General features: G+C 39.2%; 1 protein-coding gene across 3 annotated transcripts in view; it reads right to left on the bottom strand.

Moving 5' to 3' along the window:
• The window catches only part of dyrk1b (dual-specificity tyrosine-(Y)-phosphorylation regulated kinase 1B), a 48866-nt gene that overhangs the window by 13975 nt on the left and 8354 nt on the right, over positions 1–26537 (bottom strand). For 2 of the 3 annotated variants that reach the window (XR_010914830.1, XM_067510212.1), the window contains exon 1: positions 9983–12120. The exons of the other annotated variant lie outside the window; for it this stretch is intronic. Coding sequence is in view for 1 of the 2 variants with exons in the window: in XM_067510212.1 (XP_067366313.1) it covers positions 9983–10085 (103 nt within the window). In the remaining variant the exon portion in view is untranslated. Of the gene's footprint in view, positions 1–9982; positions 12121–26537 lie in introns of those variants that run through there. 3 annotated transcript variants of the gene reach the window in all.

Below are 26537 nucleotides of genomic sequence, written 5' to 3'. Positions count from 1 at the left end.
CAAAGAATATCTATATATACACTGTATATAATTTGCAGTCTTACAGAAAGCTCACATGAGTTGTGCATTCAAGAATTATTAAGATGTGAACACATGTAGTTTCACATGTAGTTCAGTAAGATGTATGCTTTCACTATTTTAGATGTGACTTTACCCTCCAAACTCCTTTTTGGCATGATGCTGCATGAGAGCAGATAGCTAAACACAAGAGGACTAAGTTTGTTTGGCCAAGCACTAAGCACCTAAATTAATACAAGGACCCAGTTTTAGTCCAACAATGCCATCAACTAGCTAAAGCACAAGATCTACATTTGTGAATGTATATTTAAATCCTTAAAGGATTTTGTGTCATGGATCAGCAGGAAATTTTGTTCTGCAACATCAGAAAACTGTGAAGCTTCTCAATTTAGTTTGAAGACGGAAAGAACAAAAAATTATGCACCTCAGTCTGGTGGGGACTGACCCTGCTAGTCAGAAGCCTGACAGGACTGTTGGTGAAAACGGTTTAAGATATGGGGTTGTTAGATGACCAATCTGACATTTACATAACAATGGAAAACCCGGTTTGTAATGCAGAGCTCCTGTGATCTATGAGCAGCACTAATTCTCCCTATTGCTGTCAAAGTAGAAGAGATATCAGGGCCTCCGAATTAGGGCTATTTTTATATCACCATGACACAATTTAGGGCAGACATTCTCTGAGAACATGTAAGAATAACTTTTGTAATTATAGATTCTTGAACTATTATCTTCCATACACTGTGGAGCCTGTTCTTTTCTCTCCACATCTTTCCAGACTTTAAACAGAGCTGTGGGGCTAAATGGGGCTTTATTTGTGAACCTTAAAACCCTTCAGCAACTCTGAGCCTGAGTGTTGAAGGTTGAAGCATGTGTTAAGGTGCAGAAAGTAATCCCATCACTGTCACTGGGACTGTTATGATGCTCTTGGTCCTGGCCTGCTTACAGATATGACACTGTTGGAGAGAGAGAATATCTGCCTAGTACTGAGAAATCTGCACCGTCTCTTTAAGAGACTAAGAAGCACTCACAGCACTTCCTCAATCTGGCATCCCCCGTCTTGTGCTGCCATTGGTTGGGGCCCCCTCTTTCTCTGTCAGCTGATTCGCTGTTGGTATCTAAGGGCTGGCTGGCCAGCACTCTATAAATAAACCCAATGCTGTCTCAGCAACCAGCCTACAATACTCATTAGCTACTTCTCTCTCTCCTCTTCCGCCTCTCTCCTGCTAAGCAAGTAGCTTCCAATAGCAGCCCTGGTTCTCAGCAGCAGTCTGACATATTCTCCCCTAGCAACCCAACCCACCCTACCAGCTGCTCTCTCCTCCCTCTTTCCTTCATCATCCTTCCTGCCTTCTCCAAACCCTCTCTGACTCTGGATCTGCTTCTCTTTTTTGCTTATCCATCTTATCTATCATTCTTTCATCCATCCCTCCCCTACTCCCACCTTCACTCAAATGAGTCCTCAGTAGGTCTAGAGACATTTTCTCTTTTCTGGCCCACTGTTTCATCCCTCCATCAGTGTATGTTGATGCACAATGATGTAATAATATTTAGGGCAACAGTGAGGAGTCACTCCAGGCAACACAGCACAACACACACAACAGTTAGAAACTAATACTTCCTGTTCCCAACAAGTTGCTAGAAGATGAAAACCAATAGTGAACCAACTGGGTTTGTACCACAGTCTTATCATTGTGGGCAACGGTTGCACAACTGCCTTGAAAAAATGTCTCTGTCCATCCCCTGTGGACACACAAATGTGTGCAGACCAGGACTGTGGACATGACCACTTGTTCTGAGTTAAATGTCATATACAGAGCGGTATGTGCAAGTCTAACCGTTTAAAGATGTGATAAGATGTGAGTGATAATTTTGAGTGATAGTGTTTATAGTTTGATCTAATAAATACAACAGATGTATTCAGTTCTTTCACAACTTCTAAGTGTTGAATTATTTGCTGAATTTGTGAGATAAATACTCTGAAAATTAAACTATAAAAATATAAATGTTTTCAAATAGACCCGAATCTAAGCCGGAGAGTATTTTGCCTTTAAAATATATATTTTTTGAAGATCCCCTTCAGACATACTGCATTTAAAAAATTTGGAGCCAAAGCAGAGTTTGGCCTTTGTGCCCCACCCAGTAACATATCTGATGGGATTCATATAGCAAATCAAACCAAATCAGTAATCCAGCTGATTGTAACAGTGAGCGTATGTGTTACTAAACGCATTAGGAGACATACTAACTAACCAGCTAGAGAAAACACAAAACTATTTGACAGAAACATTATATCATCTGAAAACATCTGCCAGTCTAATCTTACCACAATGTGCTTGGTGTTTGACAATTCTTACACAACATGTCAAACCAAAAAGCAAGAGCTTTACTAAGAAGTAACTTCTTTAATCAACACCAGACTTTAAATGTAATAAAAGAAAATTGTTATTGCTACTTCATGTAGGCTCTCACCTAAATCACATAGACTAACACTCATTGAAGGCCACATTGACTAAGTTTTTCTTCGGATTTCTATTGCTCGCTGGTGGTGTCAGGATAAATGCTCAGCATGACATCCTATTTTTAAAGTTATATGAATAACCAGGTTTCTCATGTTACATGGAAACATTGTATCCCCACTAAGATTAAAAGTAGCATATTAGTATGCACATAAATGCACTCAGTGACAGTCAGTGGTAAACAGTGACATGGAGCATGTTGAGACCAAACAGCTAGTGTATATTGTATATTGTACTCTTAGCACTCCCAAAACCAACATGACCTACAGCTCAATATGTACCTAAACATCTCCTGTATACACACACACACACACACACACTAACATACAAAACATTTGGCCTTCTATGAAAATACAGTGCAAATGTAGTTTATTTGTGCAGAGACACAAAGAACCACGAGACAGAGGAAAAAGGAAACACATGTTAGGGACTTCACTTTACTTCAAGTTTTAACTGAGTCTGAATCTTAACTGTCAAATTAACACAATTACCTAAGAGCAAACAGCTGTACCGTTGCTCCACACACGCACATCCCCATGGCTGAGGAGATTTACAATAGTTATAAATCAACACAGGTAAAAATGAGGTGCCATGCTGGATTTTTGGATGAATTACTATCTTCTATGTGACAACCTGCAAAACTTCATTTCCCCCAGTTGTACTTCCTGTTTGTTTCTGACAGAATAATACTGACATGCTAATGGTCACAGTGAGTGTTAGCACATTGACATTACCACTGAGCACAACAACAGTTCGACTTACATGAAGTTCCTTTATATATTCTAAAAAGTAAGGACTGTCTTTCATCACACACACCTGTTGGACTATTAAATACTTGGGACCAAAAAAAGGCAGTTACTCATAGTCCCTGTTGATACCATGGTAAATACTGTTCTAATGACTCATACAAGAAAGTTCATTTTTTATTTAATGAATTATTAAAGTCTTCCATTAAGCCTATTACATGTAGTTATAGGACACCAGAATATAAATTGTTACCAAAGAACAAATACATGGATATGTGTCAATCTTACTAATGTAATATTTTTTCCACTGTTGACAATATTGGTAGTCATGTTAATTTCACACTAGAGTGTGAACTGGCCCACCTCCGTCGCATAAAGCATTTCAGGCAGAGGGAAACTTCTGGCATAATTGTTCAATAACTGTAGGTACACAGGAGCATGATTTTGTCAGACTAAAGTGTCAATAACAAAGAATACCAGTGCTCATAAACTCACACAAAGTTATGCTATTTCGGCTTATCCCGTGAGTTCAGGGTCACCACAGCAGATTATTTTCCCTATGCAACCCTCGCTAATTTCTACCGGGCTTGGGACCAGTACTAGGCGGCCGGGGATGGGAAAATAGAATAATGTAAAATATACATGAGTCTAGAGAAATGAGGAAATGGATAGTTGGTTCAATGAAGTAAGGCTAAGCCCAATCCCTACAACGTTTTTGAGGGTAGAGTTGATTGCGGCCCCAATCTCAAAGTGATTATGTATAGATAAACATATGGCTCACACAACACACTCAACATATTGATCACTAATGTAGCCATTTTAAAATACACCAAAAAAATACAGCTGGTGAGATAGGACATATTAAGTATAAACTGTACTACACTGGCTTATTGCCAATAAAAAACTCAAGACCAGGAAAGCGCAGCAATACACCAAGAGATCAAAACTTAGGACATGGCACACAGGCTAATATACCCAGTTATCATCAAAGTCATCAAAGTGCTTTACAAGACGAAATTATAACAAAATGTAAAACATTCACACAGAAAGTCAGATGGAGATTCTATTTTCTTAAATCCCTTTTAATGTTGATTGAGAGGCTCTGGGCTCTGAAGGCAACCCTAGGACTTTGTCAATCCTGGACTCTAAACCAGATGAAGACAACTGTAAATGCTCATAAGCTAGTTATTAAGATGGCCATCACACCATATACAAGAAGCCGTTGTAAAGATGTTTTAAAAAGTTGGATGTGGTCACATCTCTTTGACTTTGATGCTGCGACCTGTACAGTTCAGAAACACATTTTGGGAAAACCTCCAAGTCCTCTGAAGTCCAACATAAACACTATTCAACTAAACAAAATGTTTGCATGATACCAGAGGTAACCAGTAGATGGCAGGACCTGTTTTATGATGGCTGTGACCACAATACAAGGATTTCTGTATTAGAGTTAACCATAAACATTTTTTACTTCAAACCGAAAGGGCTGGATACACCAACAACTACGTATCACTGGCATAACAGTGATTAGATGTGCCATGATTATAAATGTCCAGAAACAGCATATAGAGGTGACAGAATTTTTTATCCAACAGATAATGTATTGCTGTGTCTGACACAGCCAACTGAATGTGTCATAAACCTTACGCGATGAGCTGCACCATGTCAGTTAGAACCTGAATCATAAGTAAGTTAGCTGGGGACTTAAAAAAGAGTTTCGCATTGTAAGGCCTTTTAACAAAGAGTAAAGAAATTGGTCAAGAAAAGCAGACCAACATAGATCATGAAAGACCCAGGGGTGTGCGAAGCAATCTGTTCATACTCGCTTGAGTCCTACTCTCATTTATATTGAGCTTCAACACTCTGGAAAACTCTACACCAGTACAGAGGAAAACGCTTTTGAAAAATGTAAATGTTGTAGTTTGTCGTTAAAACTTTACTGATTCCATGTGAACACTTTGTACGATGCACACGCTGGATTCTACTTTCCTTAATGCTGTTATTAGTCTTTATAAACACATTAGTTATCTTTTGAAAGGAGGTGAAAAAAGAAGTGGCTGGATTGGGTTCCTTCTACCTCTGATTGATGTAAGTGCATGGCAGTTAGTTTTCAGTCTAATTTCATTCCGGCTTGCTCTGACTTCATGCATATGTAGGCATCGCTAACATCCTGAGATGAAGCCTACTGACGTTTTTGAAGCCGCAGTTGCTCTCCACCAGTGCATGATGGGAAATGCCTGGCTTTCACCTGATTTAACAGCTTATTGTTTCGGGTGTTTGATTAACAACATGATGATTTATACAGATTAGTTGGCTTAGTTGGTAGAGTGGCCGTCTTCCGGCCATAGAGTCCTGACCACATGCCCAAGTGTCCCTGGGCAAAACACTGAAACCCCAACAGCCCATCCTCATCCCCAGCTGCGCAGTGCCGGTCCCAAGCCTGGTAAAAATTGGGGCAGGTTGCGTCAGGAAGGGCATCCAATGTAAAAACTGTTTCAAATCAAAATGCAGACCGATGATCCGCTGTGGCAAACCTGAACTTATGGGATAAAATAAAAAAATAAATACATCTGCTTTTTTGTATTTTCATATCAAATCAGTCAGATAAATTGTATACAGCAGAAAACTGAATGTATTTCCTAAGAATTTCAATCCATTTCATGGTAAATATGAGTCATACAGATGTTAAACCATAAACACAGATCATCTGCATAGCTTTGTATTTATCCCCACAAGATATTATTTGTGAATTCTTTTAATACGATTTTGTCTGTTTTGACTGCAAATCTAAGTCAGTGGTCCATGCTGCCGCACCCCTGCTCTTTTCCATTTTCAGGTGAAGGACAGTTCATATTTGTGGGATTTTATCCATTTTGGTCATTCAATGTAATCTTATCTTCAATCAAATCACTAATTTAAACGAGAAAAATATTTCTAAAGTGATAAAACATAAACATGATCTTTCGTGTCTTTTTGAACACACATAGTGAACAATGATCAATGATAGTGGAAAAACAAAGTGTAATCATTGGTGTCTGATATCACTTAACACCAACTGGAGTGAAGTATAAATTTCAAGGGCAATTAATGAGAATGTAGGTGTAGTTTAGAACTACTTTGACTTATAGCAACATCCACTGTCAGTGTGTTTTTTACAAGCACCATTAACTGATGTGGGCAGTGACTCACCAAAGACAGATCTGAGAAGACCTACAGTCAAGAGTTGTTGATCATCAACGCTGCACTGTACCGTACATTGATTGTGTGTTCAATAAAGACATGAAAGGACATTACTATTTTGTTAACCCTGAAGTAACGTATCTGTTCACACTTTGTGACTTTGGGAAAGATTTGATGAACAATAATGAAGAAAACTAGGAAATTGTAACTGTATTTACTTAGTTTTTCTTGCCACTTGGTTAACAAAATAAGAGCCTACTGACTTTTAAAAGTGCCCTAATTTTCAACAGCTTCTTGCTCCAAATACTAAGGGTCCTAGTTCAGAACTAAAAGTTGACCTGCTTTTTTTTTTTAAAAAGATGAAAAAGACTATGTTATGGTTTTACTCGAGAAGACGTTTCACTCTCTTGAGAGTTGCTGGGACAATAGAAACATTCAGAGTGATGATTCTTGAGTGAGTACAGACAGCATGTTTACTCGCAGAGGATTTGAAGTACTAAGTGCCATTCATTCAAAGACCATATTAATCCACCTTCATTTAATCCAACACCTCCATCTCACACAATCTGTGCAGTGCATTGCAGCGGATACAGTACACAACCCTAGCAGAAAGGCTGCTGACAGCAACAAATTCCACCACTAACCTTTGTCCTGCTTGAGTTCAACTACGGAAGGTGGTCGAGTGCATCATGATATCAGTGCATCATGTTAAAGGTTGCATTCCAGTTGGGACCATTGCCAAATGGAATAAAACAATGAAGAAATTTAATGAAAAGCATCCAACTTCAAGTATCGTCCGTATCCAATTCCTGAAGCGAGGAGCTTCTAAAAAATTTTTAATTCAGTGATTTTGACAATAGCATCCAAGTTACGTGTACTTTTTATTATTTACATACTGTGGAGCTTTGCTTTATTTTCTGGCACATTTTCAGTATATTTGACCTAAATGCAGACTTGCCATGACTTCCACTATGTCTGGTATACAGAATAAGCATGGATGCTCATGTAGGATTGCAGTTATTTTGTACGGACAAAAACTGAGCAGCTCTCATTAGTTTATGTCTAAAAAGCAGCAGCTGTTAAGCTTCACTGCATAATTAAACTCTAATTTTTAAAATGTTCACAACCCAAATTTGAACATCATGCTTTTCTTCATTTACTCTAATGCAATCCAATTTATCGTTTCACCGTGTTAAACAAACAAACAAACAAACAAACGGAATTGTGTAAATTAGCTCTCCCAGCACTTTTTAGGGTAGTTCCACAGTAAAACCACTACCATGCACATTTATTACGAAGAAAATGCAAGAAGCTTCATGTTTGAATTGACAAGTACTTTACACATGCACATTTTCCCAATGCCACAGCCACAAAGTAAATTAAATAACAGTATTGAAAAATAAAGTAATGAGTGAGTAACAGTGCAGGTAGATGCATATACTGATGCAGCACAAACTTATGAATTAACCATCTTTTTTTGTATTATTTTTGGAGCAATTCACAGGAGAGGATGGGAAGTGAAAGTGCGAGTAGTAACAAAGGTCCCTGGCTAAACTGGAAACTGGGATGTAGAAGATTGTGGTTACCTTTTCCAACCTTTCAGCCATTTGGGCACATGACTACTGTCAGTTATTTATGGGCAGAGTTGTGCATATGTTCCTTTATGTGCCTTTAGACCCATATGAACATATGAACTAGTAACATCCCATTCTTAATCCATAGGGTTTAATATGACGTCGGCCCACCCTTTGCAGCTATAACAGCTTTAACTCTTCTGGGAAGTGTGTTTATGAAATACATAATACACAGTGCTCACAGCCTTCGCTCTAATTCATCCCAAAGGTTTCTATCGGGTTGAGGTCAGGACTCTGTGCAGGCCAGTCAAGTTCTTCCACACCAAACTCACTCATCCATGTCTTTATGGACCTTGCTTTGTGCACCTGAATACATTTGTTTGGATGGTGAGCGAATACTTTTGGCAATATAGTGTAGGTGTCAGAGCTCACATGGCATGTTACAGAACAGCTTTGTAGCCCAAAACAAGCCCTGTAGAAGTAGCCACATGTTCAGAATAACATGCACAGGCCACTAGACCCATTCATCATTTCAAGCACTTCAATAATATTAAAAAATACACTGCTTTGTTTTTCCCTGGGGCAGATAAAGACTTGCCTGAGATTCTGGTATCCACTGCCTAGTACAGATGACCTCTGAATGTGTCTATAACCCAGGGATGCACAATATGACAAGAAATATGTTAGCCTTTTTTCAGTGTTGTGGATGATTTAGGATTTTAAACATTTTTATTTTATGTCTACATGGCCAAAAGACTATTAAAAAATATTATTTATTTCAACTATATGCTGTTCACCAGTAAATCCTCAGCAAATGATGCTATTTATAAAATATGAACAAAAGAAAATCATCACTAGCAAAAACTGTTATTCTTTGACGTATTGTAAACTTTGTAAAGAGTAACGGAAGAACCAGCTGTGCAACAATAACAAAAAAGAACCGAACACAATGCAAATTGGGCTCTGAACACCTCACTGGGGACTTGTACTGTCCCTGATACCTTCAACAAACACCACAGCTGTTGCTCACAATTAGCTAACACTAAATCTTCATTGTAGATTCAATGGTGTTACCTTCTTGAGGTGAAGCCCATGCACAAAGACAAGTGAGAGATGGGCTGCTTGTCATTTCCATGCCCTACTATGAATGTACAGTTATTCCACAGTTATACTTTACATTGCACGTTCACTCGTTCCAAAAACACACTGACATAATATATCATCAAATCCAGTCTAAAGGACAAAATGTGGCATGAGTGGCACATGTCATCAACCATGCCTTGTCCTTCCTTGTGTTTTCTCCCACAAACACACATAAGTAATTCTTATCTTTTGTGATCAAGTACGAAAAACTTGTATATGCCCCTAATAAAACGGTTAAAACAGTAAACCCAGCAAAGACATGCAATAGATTTGTTTTTAGTAATGTTGTACAGGATTGTATGAGCAGACTACAGAAGGACCTTGGCACTCAATGAACAATAGTCACATGACCAACAGAGCCAGGAACTACAGACCATTTCCTGCACGAACAAAAGAATTGTTCTGAAAATTCACTACACTTCAAAATAAAGCTGTCTTTTTAAGTAGATCCATATGTTAACCCCTCAATCATAACCATATGTAAACCACTAGTATACAATGAACAAAGTGATGTTTAACGTGTTTTAGTGGTAAAAGTGATTACGATCATGGTCAAACACTGAATGTAGAAACAGCATCCTCACAGCCAATCATGCTCAGCTCATTGTCCACAACTGTTTGATCACAGTCACCAGACTCAACTCCTTTACATATATGCACACACACACACACACAAGAGTTTACCACAACAATAAGCTGGCACACACAGAGTTTAAAAGTTTTTATCAATGGGATTTTGTGTGTGTCTGTCTGTGTGTGTGTGTGTGTGTGTGTGTGTGTGTGTGTCTGTCTGTGTACTGACTCTTGTTCTTGCGAAGCAGGGCAGAAGTGATCCAGGGTTCTGACTGGACCATCCTGCACGAGGGCACAGTCTTGTCCTCCACGGATGTTGATGTGATCACCATGGAAAAGCTTGTCAACTGTTCAACCCAGCAAGGAAATATTGTCTATCAAAACGCTTTGACAGGTGAGCAAGCTTGTGAGGAGTCAGGAAACTGTCATCAGGCGTGTTTTCAATCCCAGAGTTCACTTAAACAGTTTACATCCAACTACAAATCAATGAATCTTGAAATGGTGGGAAACCAACCAACCAATCAAAAGGCACCGTCTTCTCTGGCTTGTTTCTTTATTTTTTGTGACTGTGGTTTCTAAGGCAACCAACTGGTGTACAGGCAGCTTGTCTCTCTGAAGTAAAAATATAAAAGGATGTAATCTCTGTCTTCGGTGGAGTTATACTATAGATATAGATCTCTCATTCTACATATATATTGTGTTTCTCTGTGGGTATGGGGGGTGGAGGGAAATAGAATATTTGGTTAGTCAGGTTAGCTTTTAGTTATGTTTGTTTCGGCAGTTTCATGCATTGTTTCTGTGTGCTGGAGGTGTAAACCACTCCAGATCGCTGGTGACTTTTAGGTAGCCAAAAGTAGAGCTTTCTTCTATTTCGGTGCGTTACCAAGTAGCTACTCCGATTTAAAGAATCTGAGCTAAATTTCTAAGGTTCCCAGGCATAGACTGTACTTGCTTATTGTATGTTTACTTAGTCCAGCTCAGGTTTAACAAAAAGTATTCAGCTAGGAGTCCTTCTGACATCGTCTCAGTGGTAACAGGGTTTGCCACCTTAACCAATAGAAAACAATAGAGCTGGTATTCCTAGGTTACTCAGACTCCATAGCCATTAGGTATTGTTCCAACAGATCTCCTATTGCTGAGCAGAAGAAGTTCATCTGAGTTTTTGTATTGTCACTGACCACTTAATAACACACCAACTAGCTGTGAGTTAAATCTGTGCTAACCAGGCTCACCCAGCATATTGCCAGGTGGGCTGAGCAGGGCAGTGCGATAGAAGGGGTGGAAGAGAAGGGGGTGGAGGGGAGTTGGGTTTCCAGCTGCCCGCTTTTACCCCATCCCTTACACTAAAAATAGCTCCAATTGCTTGCGTTTTCGGGGGGGACTCGTCACTGGACAGAGAAGGGCCGTGAAGAGTGATGTTATCACTCAGATTAATCCTGTGACACACACACAGCTCTTCACTGGCGAAGTCACTGAGTCTATACAGCCAGAACTCCACGGACAGTGTGTGTGTTGCGGTCACTCAGCTCCCCCTCACCCGCCTAGAGCAGAAGGTGGCGGGCCTCTGGCAGAGTGAAAAGGAGCCCTTTAAAAAGGCAGGCAGACAATAATGTAATCCTCATACACAGTACAGTGTGTGTCTGTGACAACAAGCAGATGCACAAACACGTGTAAACAAAGCAGTCCACTGCAACGTGTTGATTTCTCGGGGACGTTTAGATCCGCAGAAAGTTCCTCTAACTGTAAATCCACAATGTCCGACCAAGCGGAACAAAGTGACGTACCATCACAAGCAGACACACTGCATTTGAACAGCACACCACGTTCCCATGGGGGTAAAAAAACTGGGCAAAGAATCGGGGGCCAAAGTTTAAATCCAGTATCTGGGGTTAGATGTCAACCGTTTCTTTGTCTTAGAAATTCACAAGACGAGCCGCTGACGACCTGCATTACACTTCCAAACTCCGATAACGTTAGTCTTCTGTTTACCAAAGCACAACTCGACCCAGGAAGAAGCCAGCCTGAGGTTAAATAAAAAACACTAAAGTAAAATCACAAACAACGTCTGAACACCAATGAAGCAATACTTCAAACTCGTTTCAAAGTAAAGAAAGCAAATCCAGTGACGTTCCTGAGCTTGCTGTCAAACGCCTTTGATCGCTCCTCGACGCGCCTCTTCTTTCGTCTGCTTCCGCTCTCTTTCCACACACTAAATATCCTCCTGTACTTGTCTTTCTCAGAATAGGGGGAAATTATTTATTCCTTCGAGGTGGAAACCTTCAGAGGGGCGATTTCAACTCATGTTTCTCGCCCGTTTGCCTTTCCGTGCTTCTCCGTTAGACGGAATCTGTGCTCCTCTCCCACACAGCTCCCCCACCCTGCTATAGGGATTATACCATATGCCCCTGACAGGGGTCGGGGCTGGTCTGCCTGACGCAGCCTCACATAAAACCAGTAAAACCGGGACAGCTAGACACACGGGGCAAAAAGGGATATTGCCGACATTTCACATGAACTTTCACATTATCCAGCATTCATAGAACGATTGATTGAAGCAACGTTTTCAACAACCCAAATGAATTAGCGGGACAGTAACCTTCCCTCTGACCATAATAGTCTGTTCCAAGCGGACCTCTCCTGTCCTGTCCATTTATAGTAACAGCGGGATATATATACTGGAACTTTATATGCACCACATACATAGACAACATTTAATTTAAACTATTGCCTCAATTTTGTGGTCACGGGTCTGACAAAAGATGTTCTAAGTCGGGCATTACTCTTCTAAACCTATTAGTCTGAAAGTTGCCAGGGACACAATTTAAAATAGACTGACATGGTAGACTTTCCTAAGAGCTACAAAACTCAGGTTTCACTGTAAAGCCAGTGAAGTGTTACCTTCCCGACCCTAAATAAAGTGTCTGATCCTAAAAATTAGATGTTATGGTCTGTTTATAAGAAGCTCTCACTCAGTGTTTATGGAGACCGAAGGGAATTGGGGACAGGGAGGAAGGGACACAAGTCTTTATTAATACACGCCTTTAAAGTCCGCACGTTAATTGTTTGTGTCTTAAAACGTTTGCTGCTGCTAGAATTTCAACAACCGCAATTCAGTAAAAACTCATTTTCAGTAGCGGATAGTGACAAGTTTAATTTTATAACCTTTATGACTGCAAAAAATGAGGGCTATGTTTTATTGTTGCTACCATGCAACACACAAAGGCTCACTTTGTTCACCCTGTCTTTCAAAATGTTTCAACTTCTCTGTACTCGGGTAAACGCAGCCTCTACCCTCACTCAGCACGCACCCTCTGAAGGCTCTGTTGCTACCCGACGCCACGGCAGCTGCGATGCCATTGGCTACATAAAGTCCCGTCCCTGGCTGTGATTGGGTAGCGGCCGGGTCTGTGGGAGGGGTGGTCGACTTAGTCTCCCAGTGTCTCTTCAAACGGCGCGAGGCAGGAATGACGCGGAAATAGTTTGAAGATGTCAGGTAGAAATGGAATGAGGGAGGGGGAGACCGAGGGGTAGAGGAGCTGGGCAAAAGGCCCCCATAAGCACATGGTCACTGAGTGACTCTCTACAGCTGAGATGGGTGACTTCTCCTCGCAAACCAGCCAAAGCTAAAAGTTGTTACTGTTGCTATCAGAGCATTCCGGCTAAATCAGGCACAATGCTGCCTGGGAACAGCTCGGCACACAAACAGTGTCATAAACCAGCTGACGGATCCTTAAAGGAAAATTCACCCGCTAATAAAACGCACACTACACTGAGAAATGTGTTTCAATTGAGCTCTTATCCTTTTCTTTTCAGTGTATTTAGACTTTTTACCTGCGTGGATTATTCGGATCGTCATTACAGTAAGCTAACACCAGTGAATTTATTACCATTACTTTTTACCTTTACATATTACTAAGTGTACAAAAGTAGGTCTCTCTTAATAATCCTGTACTTCAGCACATCAGAGGACGTTTGGAAACAGAACTGCACCGTTAAATTAGCAATAATACAGTTAATGCTGCAAATTTAATCTTAGTTGGTATATACTGATAATGATCTAAAATATGTTGGCAGTTAACATTGTTTTACCATTCTAAGGTCATGGTATTTGGGCACAATATGCAAATAAAGCTGCAGTAACAGTAAAGTTTGACATTGAGCTTAGTGTAATTTAGGAATGTTCAATTATTTAATACATTTAGAAAATCAATCTCAATTCAAGGCAAACCTTAGCAAGTAGCGTTTTTCTTGTTTCATACTGTCCCTTTAACTGCTGTTCCTGCAGCTTTTCTTGGTAAGCTACTCAAACTCAGGGCTCTAGAACCCATGGTCCAAATCGCTGCACTCCCACACAGCACAGCAGCAAAGTACGTTATTGTGGTAATCACATGCAGATGTATCACTACAGGTGGTCTGCTTCAAAAATGCCTAATGCCCAGTACAGGATGACTGGGTCTGTTTGCTGTGAGCAGGAGCTAGGGTAATGTAAAGGAGGTCCACTGCAAAGGGGTGCATGACACGCACAGTTCCAAATGAAGACAATGACTTGTTATACTTAACATTTGACTGGATAAAGACTGTCAATAGAAAGGGGATTTCACCACAATTTAAACAAATGTAAACACGTTTGTTCAAAGGTTCTAGTACAGCTGGGTGTATCTAGAGGTCAGTCCATCCACACCAATAGCTGAACTTTGCAAATAGCAATGAAGGAAGTGAAGACCAGTAATAAAATGTGAAATCTATAACAAAATGATACATGAGCTATTAGAGGAAACTACTAACTAATTATTCAGAAGGAATCTGATGACATATTAGAGATTTTAACATGTTAACAAACAAATGTACTTGTTCTTTTGACTCTTCTCCTTTTGATAAACAAAAAATATAACAAAAGTATATTTCTGGATGGACAGGCATACAATCGCATGCACAACCAGCAAGACACAAGGAGCTGGCTGAAGAAAAATACAGCAAGACAAGGAGACAGAGTCTCCTTTTCACTACTGTGTACATGTCTGTTTGCACTGAGAATGTGAAGTGTAAAGCATTTTCGCTCTCATGTAATGCAAACCCCACAATTATCCAAGCTCCACAATTACAGATAGATGAGCAACAGGTAAAGATGTGTGTATGTGCTGGTGATAACAGGACACTCACAGAGTACAATCAAATACAGCAGCAGCTCTACACAGCCATTCGATAGTTTCTTCACTTAATACTAGTGTATCAACATCAACCCAACATACAGAATGTTTTAAAATAAAGTAATTAAACACAAAGGCAAACTGAGTCTGACTGATATAAAATAATAAAATTATTGAAATAGTTTGCACACATTAAATGTCTTTAAAGGCTATATAAACCTAGAACATTACTAGTTTCACGGCAACAATACATTCAATTGATTTCACTAAAATTTATTTTCAAAAGGGGTATTTTAATTTTAATGACAAGTACTAAATGTTTATTAAATATGAATAGTATAATGCTAACTATATCATGTTATGAGCCAGTTTCTAACTCACTTTCAGATGTTGTTCAGATGTTTTCTATCTTCATATACTCGTATTAAATTTGGCTTTGTTTAAAGTACTAAAAATCTTTCTGATAGCTTTTAAATCTTACTAAGACATCAACACGACAGAAAAGCAGCTTGTAACATTGGGCTTAAATAGGCTGTGGAACTGGATAGAGCAGTTTCCTGTTGTCTGCTAAGGCAATTGTCGTTTTTATTTTATTTTTTTTGAGAACTGTGAAACGCACTGCCCAGACTCTATTTTCTAAATGTGTGAATAAACGTTAGTATTTCTCTTTAGAGTTACTGACTTCCAATAAATCACGTTCGGCTGTTCTAACGACCAGACAGCGGAGATTACAACGGCACTGCGAGGAGGCAAGCAGACTCCGAGACTCACGTGCCTTGCAGCAAAATTCCACCCGGCAACTATACACTGTACCATGGCAACAGCCTTGCCATTGGTCCCCGGTGCGTTTTCAAATGACCAATGGGATGGGCTGCCGCGGGTGATGCTTGTTGCTAGGTAAACATGATGCAGAGGAAAGATAGAGGAGCAGAATTACCATGCTGCTACTGCCGGGTGCTTTCAGCAAGGAGTGGAGGAGCACTTCACACTCGGAGATACCCTTCTTCTTCTCAGCACTTGGCGGTGCCAGAGAGACAAATACAAAATTAAGCAGGAATGACACAAGCAAAGAGGAATAAAATATAAGACAGGGTTAAAGCCTGTGGGAATGGCGCTACCACTGTTCCTGCCAATGTTCTAAATAAGCTAGTTACATGAATGCATTAAAGCTAGTCAGTAGGAAAAACCTTTACCTTCAAAATAAAACGGACATGCACATTTGTCACTTTTTTTCAAGTTTTGATTCAGATTATATTAGGATTTACTAGACACACCATTTCTTTAAAAATGAGTTAAACACAGTCTAAAAGGAAAATCCTAGCCATGTTAAAAAAAAAAAAATCAAGTTTTTTAAACATCAATGCAAAAGATGCTCTAAGTATATGTCATCTGTGAGTAGAAACTTGCTACAGTACATATCAGTCAGCTATAAGAGGTTGTGCAATCAGATCGCCACACAGTAGTGTGTATTAGGGACAGTTCTGTCATGCATGTTAATACTGTAGGGGTGTTTGCAACACTGTATTAGACTTTCTTCCTGTTTGTGTCTAATCATAGCTTAGATAAGAAAATGACTCAGGATTTTGCATAGGCTCTTATCCAGACCAAAGACAATTCATTATTCTGATTCAACTGTGGGGTTATAATTCCTTAACCACAACAGACCATGACCTCATTTCAGAATCCTGCAATTCTCATGACTCCAGCAACAAAATTCTCAAGATGTCATGTTTATTTGAGAATGCCATCTTTTTGTATTCCATTTACTTTATATTGGTTATGAATATGAAAGTCTATTCTTGTTTAATGTTTATCAGCACGCTTGCTTAGGGTCCCACCTACTTTATTGAGGACCTGCTGTAGTACAAGCTCTAACTGCATCTTCACCACAATTTAAATGACAATGCAAGTCACAAACAGTAAAAATAATAAATAAAAAATAAAAAGGTCAATGCCAGTATTTCTTTATTTGAAACACAACCATCAGTGGTGATGCTACAAAAGTTTTGCCATGCAGTCACTGATGGGATATTCGTACACTAGAAAACAGTTAAAATTAATCACCACATTTCTGAGGATAGGATATTATCTTTACCAACCCTGAAGGGGTTATTTAACACCAGTGCTTTTCAGATGGTCGAGCAGCTTCGAAACCCTTCTCACACCACACCTGGTATGTGAAATGGGGGAGGATATGTATCTGACAATTTCATAAAATTTTTAAAAATAACTGACTTTTACAGTCACTTCACTCAGAAACTGATTGGTTGTATCAAGGTGTGAGATCAGGTGGAAATGAAACCTTTCTGGAAAGGTTTTTATTTTTTAATTCCTTACACATTTTTCATTCAGTTCAGTTTTCATGTGAACAATGGTGGTCAACAATACTATGCATGTCTTCTTGCTATAACCTATGGTTATATCGCTGTGTTCAGACACCAGAGCATGTCCCCCTTCTCTATGACAGCTAGCTTTTCACTTCACCATCCAGTGTGGCCATTCCCAACAGTCAGAAACGCCTTTAGCCTTGGGTGTGGTCAGATGATGCATCATGTGAACGTGTGCTTTTCCGGCATGATCCAATTCTAACCAATTACAGTTTGGGTTTACAAATGCAGTTTTTGACAACCTATAACATTTCACTGAAGCTCTGCTTTAACCACAACAACAAAATTCTGTAATACTGACAGTTAAATTCTGTCCATAATACATGGAAGTTTATTTTTAAGACAAGGAAAGGCAAAGTAATTTCTACTAAAATAGCACGTTTCATACACAAACATATTTTACATGATGCATTGGAACACTAAAAATAAAAAATTAAAAAATTAAATTAAAACTACAATATGCAATTTAAGTTAGTGGTAGCATGAGACTCAATCGAAAAAGTCTGAATACTTTCTGGATGCAATGTACATATTAGCTCAGCAATTCATCTTTCTTTCACTGGAGAAAGTTTCAAAAGAAAAAATAATATAGAAACCAGTCGCTATATGATATATGATGTGATTCACAACTGGGCAGGTATAATGCACCCAAATAAACGTTTACATTTGCTCCCTGTAATTTTCAATTGCATATGCACTAAGCCGATTGAACAATTGTTAGTATGCAGATACAATGTGCAATACAGGTTGCACATAAATAAAATGAATTTTCAAATTCAGTGCAATTTAATACAAATGTAATACAGTGGCTCTGTGAATGAATTCTACTTTTACAAGGGTTCATTTTCTCAGTTTTCTGGTTCAATCTGTCAGAAATGTGGTAACGTTTTTTTTTTTTTTTTTTTTAAATTGAGGTCAAAGTAGGTAGTTTAGTTGTACAGGGGCGCAATAGAAGAAAGGTGGTTTTAATGTTTTGTCTACAATTTTTAAAATCGATTGTGCCATTTTCTTCATCAAGGAAAATTCAGTGAGTCATGCACTGTTCATGATGAGAAAGTGAGCAGTTTATTTCAAATTACTGAGGAATACTTGACTACATTAAAATTAACAACCAAAAGTCGTGTGTTGCACAAGAAATAAATAACCATGTGCCTGTGCATGGAAAAATTATTTTTTTTTAAAGGGGAAACAACAATGAGAAATATATGAAATTAAAAGTATTCAAAATTTTGTTCTTAAAGGATATGAAACACCTTTTAAAAAATAAAATAAATTTTAAAAATTGTTTCCTCTGCAGTTACCCAAACTGCAGCGCTAGCAGTTTTCTGGAGTTACACCAATGCTGTCAGAGGTCTCCTTGGAGACACCTGTGAGAGTTGGCTTTCTTGTGAACAAGTTGCAGTGATGGAGGACACAGCAGGTGAAGACAACAAACATGGGCTTCATATTACAAGAAAGAAATCCACTCTTTCTCCATAGAGGCCATAGCATTAGCCACATGTTGGCAACCACTTTACAGTGCACTGTTGCATTCAGGGACAATACAGAGTGTTGACCAACTGTGAAAGGTTCATTGTCCAACAAAAAACTTAAGGTGCCTTTTTCTTTTTTGTGATGCAGCTGCTTCTAATAGTACTTTTATATTGTTTACAATATGTAAAAAGTGTTAGAAATTAGTTTTTCAGAATTATTTTTTTGGGGTCACTTTTTTTTTTTAATCAGTGTGGCCCATATGGCCCTAGTTACTGTAAAAATAATTTTGTTTTTTAGTTCATGTAGGCAGAAAAACTAATCATTAAATTTGTGATTTGTCCACACGACTGGAGAGAAAAGAGGGAAAAAAACAATGAAATCAAGATTTAATTTTTTGGTCATATTGCCCAGCCCCAGTGGAATGTGTGTGCAGCGCAGCCCATGTTTGAGAACCTCATTTCATGTTGAAGAAAATGCAGAGGTCTAACAACCCAAAAACCAAATCAAAAAAAGCACAATAAAATAAAATAAAAACTGCCCAACATTACAGTATGTCCAATTTAATAAAGCTTAAGGATGGTGCAAACATTAGCTTTAGCAAACAGGTTAAACAGGATCATGGTTGTGCTGTTGAAACCCATCAATATCAGCCTATGTGGTCCAGGTGTAGGAAAGTCGGGAATAAGACATGTACAAACACACATACATAGTGCATACATACATACACACACACACACACACACACACAGGCGCTGTTGCCAGGCGAGACATAGACAGGTTCTGTGTGAGACCCAGAAATAGAGTGCCAGTAAGGACAGGTGGAGGGGCCACATGCAACAACCCCCCTTGCGCAAAACACCACACATACAGACAGAGAGAGAGAGAGAGACTGAGAGAGACAGAGAGACAGACAGAGAGACCTAAAGTGAGAGAAGTAAGCAAAAGTAACCCAAGCTGAAGGGGTTGACCAGAAAAGGGATGTGGTGAAGTCTATCACAGAAGTATGTAAATAGCTGAGAGAACTATTAAGGTAGTTCACACTGAATGTGATTGTGATCTAAGAAGCAGACATGTCAGTTTCTATACTTTGTGTCAGAGTATGAATCATTTCTCATTGTATCGGTGCCAATTACGTTACGTCACTGGTCACAGCCAGGCACTTGTACAGGGCATCACACTAATTAACTGGATACATTTTCAACAAACAACTGAGGCCAATTTTTTATCACTGCACCAGCCTTTAAGTGATTTTGGTCTAAATACACGTGAATCTTAGGATTAAGCCTGTATTGGTAACAGTTGGGGGAAATGAACTTCATAAAAAGATGTGCAAACTGACAAAAAAAAATCTTAACTTAGGGCCCTAGCTCTAAGCAACTTTTTCAGTTCCAACACTTCAACTGACATGTCAACAGTTTCCTTTCTTTGCATCTCAACTCACCTGTACCTGCTATGTGCCCTGTGTTCTTGTGCTTGCATACATTTAATTTGAAATTTGTGCTGAAGATGCAACTAAAGACAGCTGCCATGGAAGGTATACTGAAAAATGGACTGTCACAGAGAAGACGACACATTTTTTTTTGTCCTTTTGGCTTATCCTGTGACTTCAGGGCAGTTTTTCTAGGCTTCTCCTGCCACTACCCCCCCCCCCCCCCCCCCCCAATTTCTATCATGCTTGGGACCGGCACTGCACGGCCGGGTATGGGCTGGTGGGGGTCCAGCGTCTTGCCCAACATGTGGTCAGAAGAGCGGGGTGCGAACCGCTGACCCTATGGTCGATAGGGGGCCAACTGAGCCACTGCCGCTGTTTAACTCATCTTAGGCAGACTCCTGTGGAGGGCAGTCTGGCACTTGGTTGTTCGTAGTAGCCCTGTTGAACTGGTGTTTATCTGGACATTCTGAAAGGCGCCTCTGTCAGTATACACTGTGCTAATGAATGCTTTCCTGAAGGTGGTCCAGTGTTCAATTTACACAGGCACAGCATCCTGGTGGCAAGTCATTTAGCCTGACATACAGACATTGTGTAGTTTTTACAGCAATAATGGTGGTCAAATTACAATGTATATTTTTGTACATTTACAATTTCATTCGGATTCAAACCAAGCTGTGCATAGAGTACAAGATCACAAATGATGATAATCACAAATTTAATTTCCTGCAGAAACCACTACACTGTGCCGCTCCAGAGTAGGTAGCGGTAACTGCTTTAGGGGTCTTAAAACTGGGGTCTGACTAGGTCATAATAACAAGACTAGTTGGATTATGTCACAACAAAAATGCAGACTTTATTCTGCCGCCTTCATCCAACTAATAATATGTTGTGGTGGTCCCTTGAGTCTTTGTTTTCTTCTCTAGCATAGCAATGTGCTGATATTTTATTTTGTTAACACGTTAACATTAAATGCCATCTAACTCTCACATTCTTGTTTTCCAACATCTTGCACAGCTACCAAAATATGTTCTATATGTGGGAAACACCAAGATGATTTCACAATAAAGTATAAATAACTACATAAATGTAAATAAAATGTCATCAGAACTTTACACTCCTTTTCCTTCAACCTTCGACACTGCCCTGGGTCATTCAGACAGGGGTCTCTTCAGTCTCAGAGGTGGCATGAAATACCCAGGATCTGACACTACGTCTGAAGCCAGCTCAGAGGAGCTGCAACCCTCTTCCCCCATGTGGGTTTGGTACCCATCATACAGAACAACAAGGTGTTGTGTAAGCGCAGTAAACCTGCCTTAAACGAGTAGTATTTATGGAGATATAGTTAATCCAACAGACACTGACTAAATATACTAACCCCTTTACACTTCAACTACTTTCAGTGGTTAAAACCACAGTCAGCGGTTGCACTAAGGGGGTTAAATGGATTTTGCACTTTTGACTTCAAATGCAACAATGGCTTTAATCACTTTGACTGATACTTTGTTAACAAGTTTAACAAGCAAAGAATTCCCACAACTTGTTGCTTTCTGTTATTAGAAAAGCATCAAAATACAAAAAATACAATACTTTATAAAACAGAACCACATCTAAACCACAACTACTACTGCACTTCCCTTCCCATGTGTCAGTTAACACTGGTTTGGATGTAAAGGTTCCATTCAGACAGCATTAAGCCAACAAGCTTGCTACACAATGCTTCCCGCCGAAAGTGGCACGAATCCCCAGGTGCACAGCAAATTACATACATAAGCTACATAAGGTCACCATTTTGCACTTGTGAAATCGTAGTTAAAAGCCAGTATGTATCTGCAGCCTATGAGCACATTGTTGGATGGGCCTTCTCCTGTGACATCTGTCCTCTTTTCTTGCAGTAATTTCAATAAAAGTAACTGCTGTTTAACATCTATTAAGTCCAAGTCCAGCACAAGTGTTGGTGACTATGTTTTGTAGACCACCGAAAAAACAAACACACACACACAAATGAGACTCATGTTTGATAAACAGGTTCAATAGTCAGGACCAGAGGTATTAGTAAAATAAATGAAATGTAAAATAAATAAAAAAAAACATAAAAGCTAGCTAAGCAAAGCTAAATGGTCCAAGCAGTGTCATTTAGCTTCCAATTCTAGCGGTTTTGTAATGTGAAAGCTGAAAATGATCAGAAATGGATAAACAGATAATCTATTGGTTCGGTGTAGGGGGAGATCTTCAAAGTGAAAAGCTGCATACTTATGAAACAGGATGTCTTGCAAAGAGATATCTGCAATTAGTCACAGTAGGCTCAGTATGTGTCTCCCAATATGCCCAGGTATGCACAGGTGTGGGCAGCTACAATTGTAGCCCTGCTGTCACCAGCATCCTTCTTACGTCCACTGACATTGTTTGAAGTTAGCCCAAACTCTAATCAACTTCTGCTGACCACTGCATTTGTGTCCCCATATTTTCAATCTTTAACTGCACAGATGCTCCACTGTTTATTTTACTCCTTGTAATTACAGCCTACATTGACAACCATTCAATAAACATTCAATAAAACTGGTCCAAAATCTATATTTTATCCACCTTTATAAGTTACCATGGTAAAAGTAGCTAACCTCTCTCCTTGAGATTAAAGCCTACCCTGCCATTATCCAAAACAAGAATATGAAAAAACAAAATCCAACCACTGAACACAAACTTGAATCAATGACAATGCAATCTCATTTTTATGTAATAATTCTTACATGTATAGAGGAAACCTGTTCGAACATGCCTGCCTAAATATTCCCCACACTACATCACCCAACAACAAGTGCACATTTCTGCATCAAACTTTAACCAGGAAGACATCCAGCACAGAAATCAAGTAAATAAGAAAAAGAAATAAAAAGAATCATGGAAACCCAGTACCAATAATGCTTTGTCAGCCAAACTCTTCACAGAACTTTTGTTCATGATGTGCTACCTGCTTTAATGTCAGACACCAATGCTTAGTGTTGAGCAGCATTTCAGCCTGAAAGGTAACAAATGAAGTGAAGTGAAGCAGCTCTTAGATTTTGGAGTTTAAAGATTAATCACATCTAAAATAGTGAAACCAGTCACATTTCTTAATTGCACAGACTAGTCAATGACAAGCTGGCTAATAGCTACAATGAAATGTTTTTGTCTTACATTGAAAAACATTTAGCAAAAGATTTAGCGTAATACATAAACCTTAAATGTAACTAACGTAGTTAGATACAAGCTGTGTGTTGTTTTTCCCCTTCTTTTTGTCAGAAAATGTGTCCTTCAAAATCACAGGAAATCTTAGTTCAAAGTAGACACAAATTTAACAGTGGCTAATGTTAGCAAACTTGATCCATGACTTGATACATTATCCAAAACTGAATGGAAAAAAAAAAAAGCAGCCCTTTATTTATTTAAATGAGATCACAGCCGGCACAGCAGGGGTGCTGACAGAGTGCAGGTGCCCTGCAAAACAAAGGTGAACTTCAACACTAACATTTTACTTCAGTTGACGTGTGACAACAGTGTGTGCATAAGATATTTATCACTCAAAGAAATGTTTCATTTTCAGTTTCAAATGTTTCATTCAACACATTTATCACTGTTTTCCAAGTACAGTGATGACCCTATTCACTCAAGCCTTTGAGTATGAACTATGAACTCCGAAAAATGTTGGAGAAATCACCCTTGTACATTGTCCAGGGTGGCGTTTCACACATGTAATACATGGTGGAAGATCGTCCAAGTAAGAATTGTCCCCACGTGTGAAAATCCGCTCAATTTCCGTGTGCAAGCAGCATGCACGGAAGACATGACATGGTAGAAAACTTACGCTGCGGGAAACCGTGTTCTGTTTACAGCACAATGGATACGTACATTAAAAAAAAAGTTGACTTGACTACAATGGCAGTTTAATACTAGGAACGTCACCAACATGCCCCCTCGCTTGCTTTAAATCCTCCTGTCCTCATGGACATAGCAGCATGCTGCACACACGAGCTCACACACATAATACGGACATTGTACAAGGGGGCTCAATCTCTCACTCAGACATTTGCGTTCACACATACACCTCCTCCTGACAAAGTCAGGATAATGTCAGAATTCCACAGCATGTCTGAACGGGGCTTCAGTTTTACACTGGACACTCCCCCACTACGTCTTTTGAAATCTGTCATTTTTGCACTTGTGCATTACCCAACTTAACAGAATGCTGAAGTGTGCCAGAACTTCAGGGACACTTTGTTTGGGGGGTCAAACAAACAAAAAACAGTCTGTAAATTAATTACTCGAAGAAATCAGCTTCCCTGAGAAAGCCAATTGTAATCTGGTTACTAAAGTTCACCTAAACGCACTGATTTAATACAAAAATAAAAAGATCAAATATAGAACTATAGGGATGTACCATATACTTTTTTCAAAAATTTTCTTTTTGCTAATAAATCAAACTTAATTGGTGTAGAATCTTTCATACAGGTGCTCTGTACTGACCCCGAATGCCTCACAAACATTGAACACTACTACAACACAGTGTCACCTATATAACAAAGCCCACATATGAAGAAAGTTACAAAATGCTGTAAGACAAGAAAAAAGGAATATTTAATTCTCTTGAAAATTCATCATTTGTGGCCATCACCTTTCTTAATTAATGCACCGCCTCCATTTTTCCCGGCCACCCTGGTTCATATCCTGGAAAAACTTTAAACAAGCAGGCTAGTGCCGTACCATTACGTGCGTTAAAACCCAGAGCTTTAAATTAGTACGCTAAGTGACAGGCAGCCAGTGTAAGAACTAAAAACAGGTCTAAGGTGTTCTCTTATTCTGGTCCTGGTCAGAAATCAGACAACTAAGTCCTGATTCAGCCGTAATGGATTTCTAGCTTTTTTTGGTCTGCCAGAAAGAAAAACACAGTAATAGTTCAGTGTTGTGGATATATCAGTGAGCATTAGTCTCTCATTGCAGACAAAAACTGAAGTACTTAACCAAACTTATAAGATAATACGAGGGCTAAGCTTAATTCACTAGACAAAGGGAGATTTCTGGCTTGTTGGTCGCGTAAGGGCTCCAATATGCTACATAGTAATAGTAGATTTGTTTTTATGATCTTTGTCTTTGGAAATGCTGTTATCGGACCAACAATCTGTTTTGTTAAAAGGTAACAAAGTAAGCAACTGGACTAGCCACAATTACATAAGTGTGGAGGTCTGGACGTGCTTTGTATGACAAAGTGTCACAAAATGTAAGGTAAATGTAAAAGTAAGGTATGGTAAAGCACTTTATTTGTCATTATACATACAAGGTGTAAAATGACATTCCGTCAGATGATCAGGTGGAGTGTTAGTCCTGAGCCGCTGCGACTGAGCGTGCCCCCACTATAGTCCAATCTGACCTGATCCCTAAAATAGGCTTTTAGTGGTAGGGGAAACCGGAGCAAACATGGGGAGAACATGTAAACTCCACAAAGAAAGGCCCTGTTCCGGTCGGGGGATTGAACCTGAAGTTACATTTTCTGAAAAGAAAAGTCAGAAAGACAATGGATGGATTAAACCCAAATTTAGTCACAGTGACTGTGCCAGACAAATTTTCAAATCAGGCTAAAAAAAAAATTGATGTGCAATGTGAGCAGGGTGCCGGCATCTGATTAATCAACTGAATAACCAACAAACAGCATCGCCTGGATTTCTTGCAGTGTGAGCAGTGGCATTAGTGCCATCAAAATGTGATATAAAGAAGAAAAAAAGTTTATTTGATATTACTGAAGTAGTATAAAGGTGTTATGGCTAAATCACCAGGTGGTTCTAAAGTTGAGGCTGATTGGTGTACAGCCTGCAGTGCTATACAAAAGTAAGCAGAAGAACAGCAACATACTAATCTCTGCATCTTCCAGCCACCTGCAACTTTATCTTGTTCTTTTTTACAATCTTAAGTTTCAAATGCGTAGTGTGAGATAACACACACATCATACGCAATTAATAAAATTTGCATTGCGTCCATCCGGCTCAAGCTTTTGAACCACAGCTAAATAAAAAGCCGTCAGTTTTGTTTGTTTCTCACTTTTTCCAAGCATTTTAACATTGACCCAGTCAAAATCATTTAATGTGAATTCACACTTTTTACTCAAAGCTTTTATAGCTAATGTTGGCTTTTAACTTTAAAATAAATCTATATATTCATTACATTTTAGGGCCAACTAATCAATTTCTTCTGTTATTATTTATTAAATATGGATAGTAAACCAATTTACAATGCTTTGTTTCTGGACAGAGATCTCGGATGTTGTTCCTAGAATCTGCTGAGGCCACTCTCCCAGTTTTGGGGGTTTGGGGGGGGTAGGTG

Source organism: Channa argus, chromosome 7, assembly GCF_033026475.1.
Source record: "Channa argus isolate prfri chromosome 7, Channa argus male v1.0, whole genome shotgun sequence".
Lineage (NCBI taxonomy): Eukaryota > Metazoa > Chordata > Actinopteri > Anabantiformes > Channidae > Channa > Channa argus.
The sequence above is the reverse complement of the archived record's forward strand: the minus strand, read 5'-3'. Positions and strand labels throughout refer to the sequence as shown.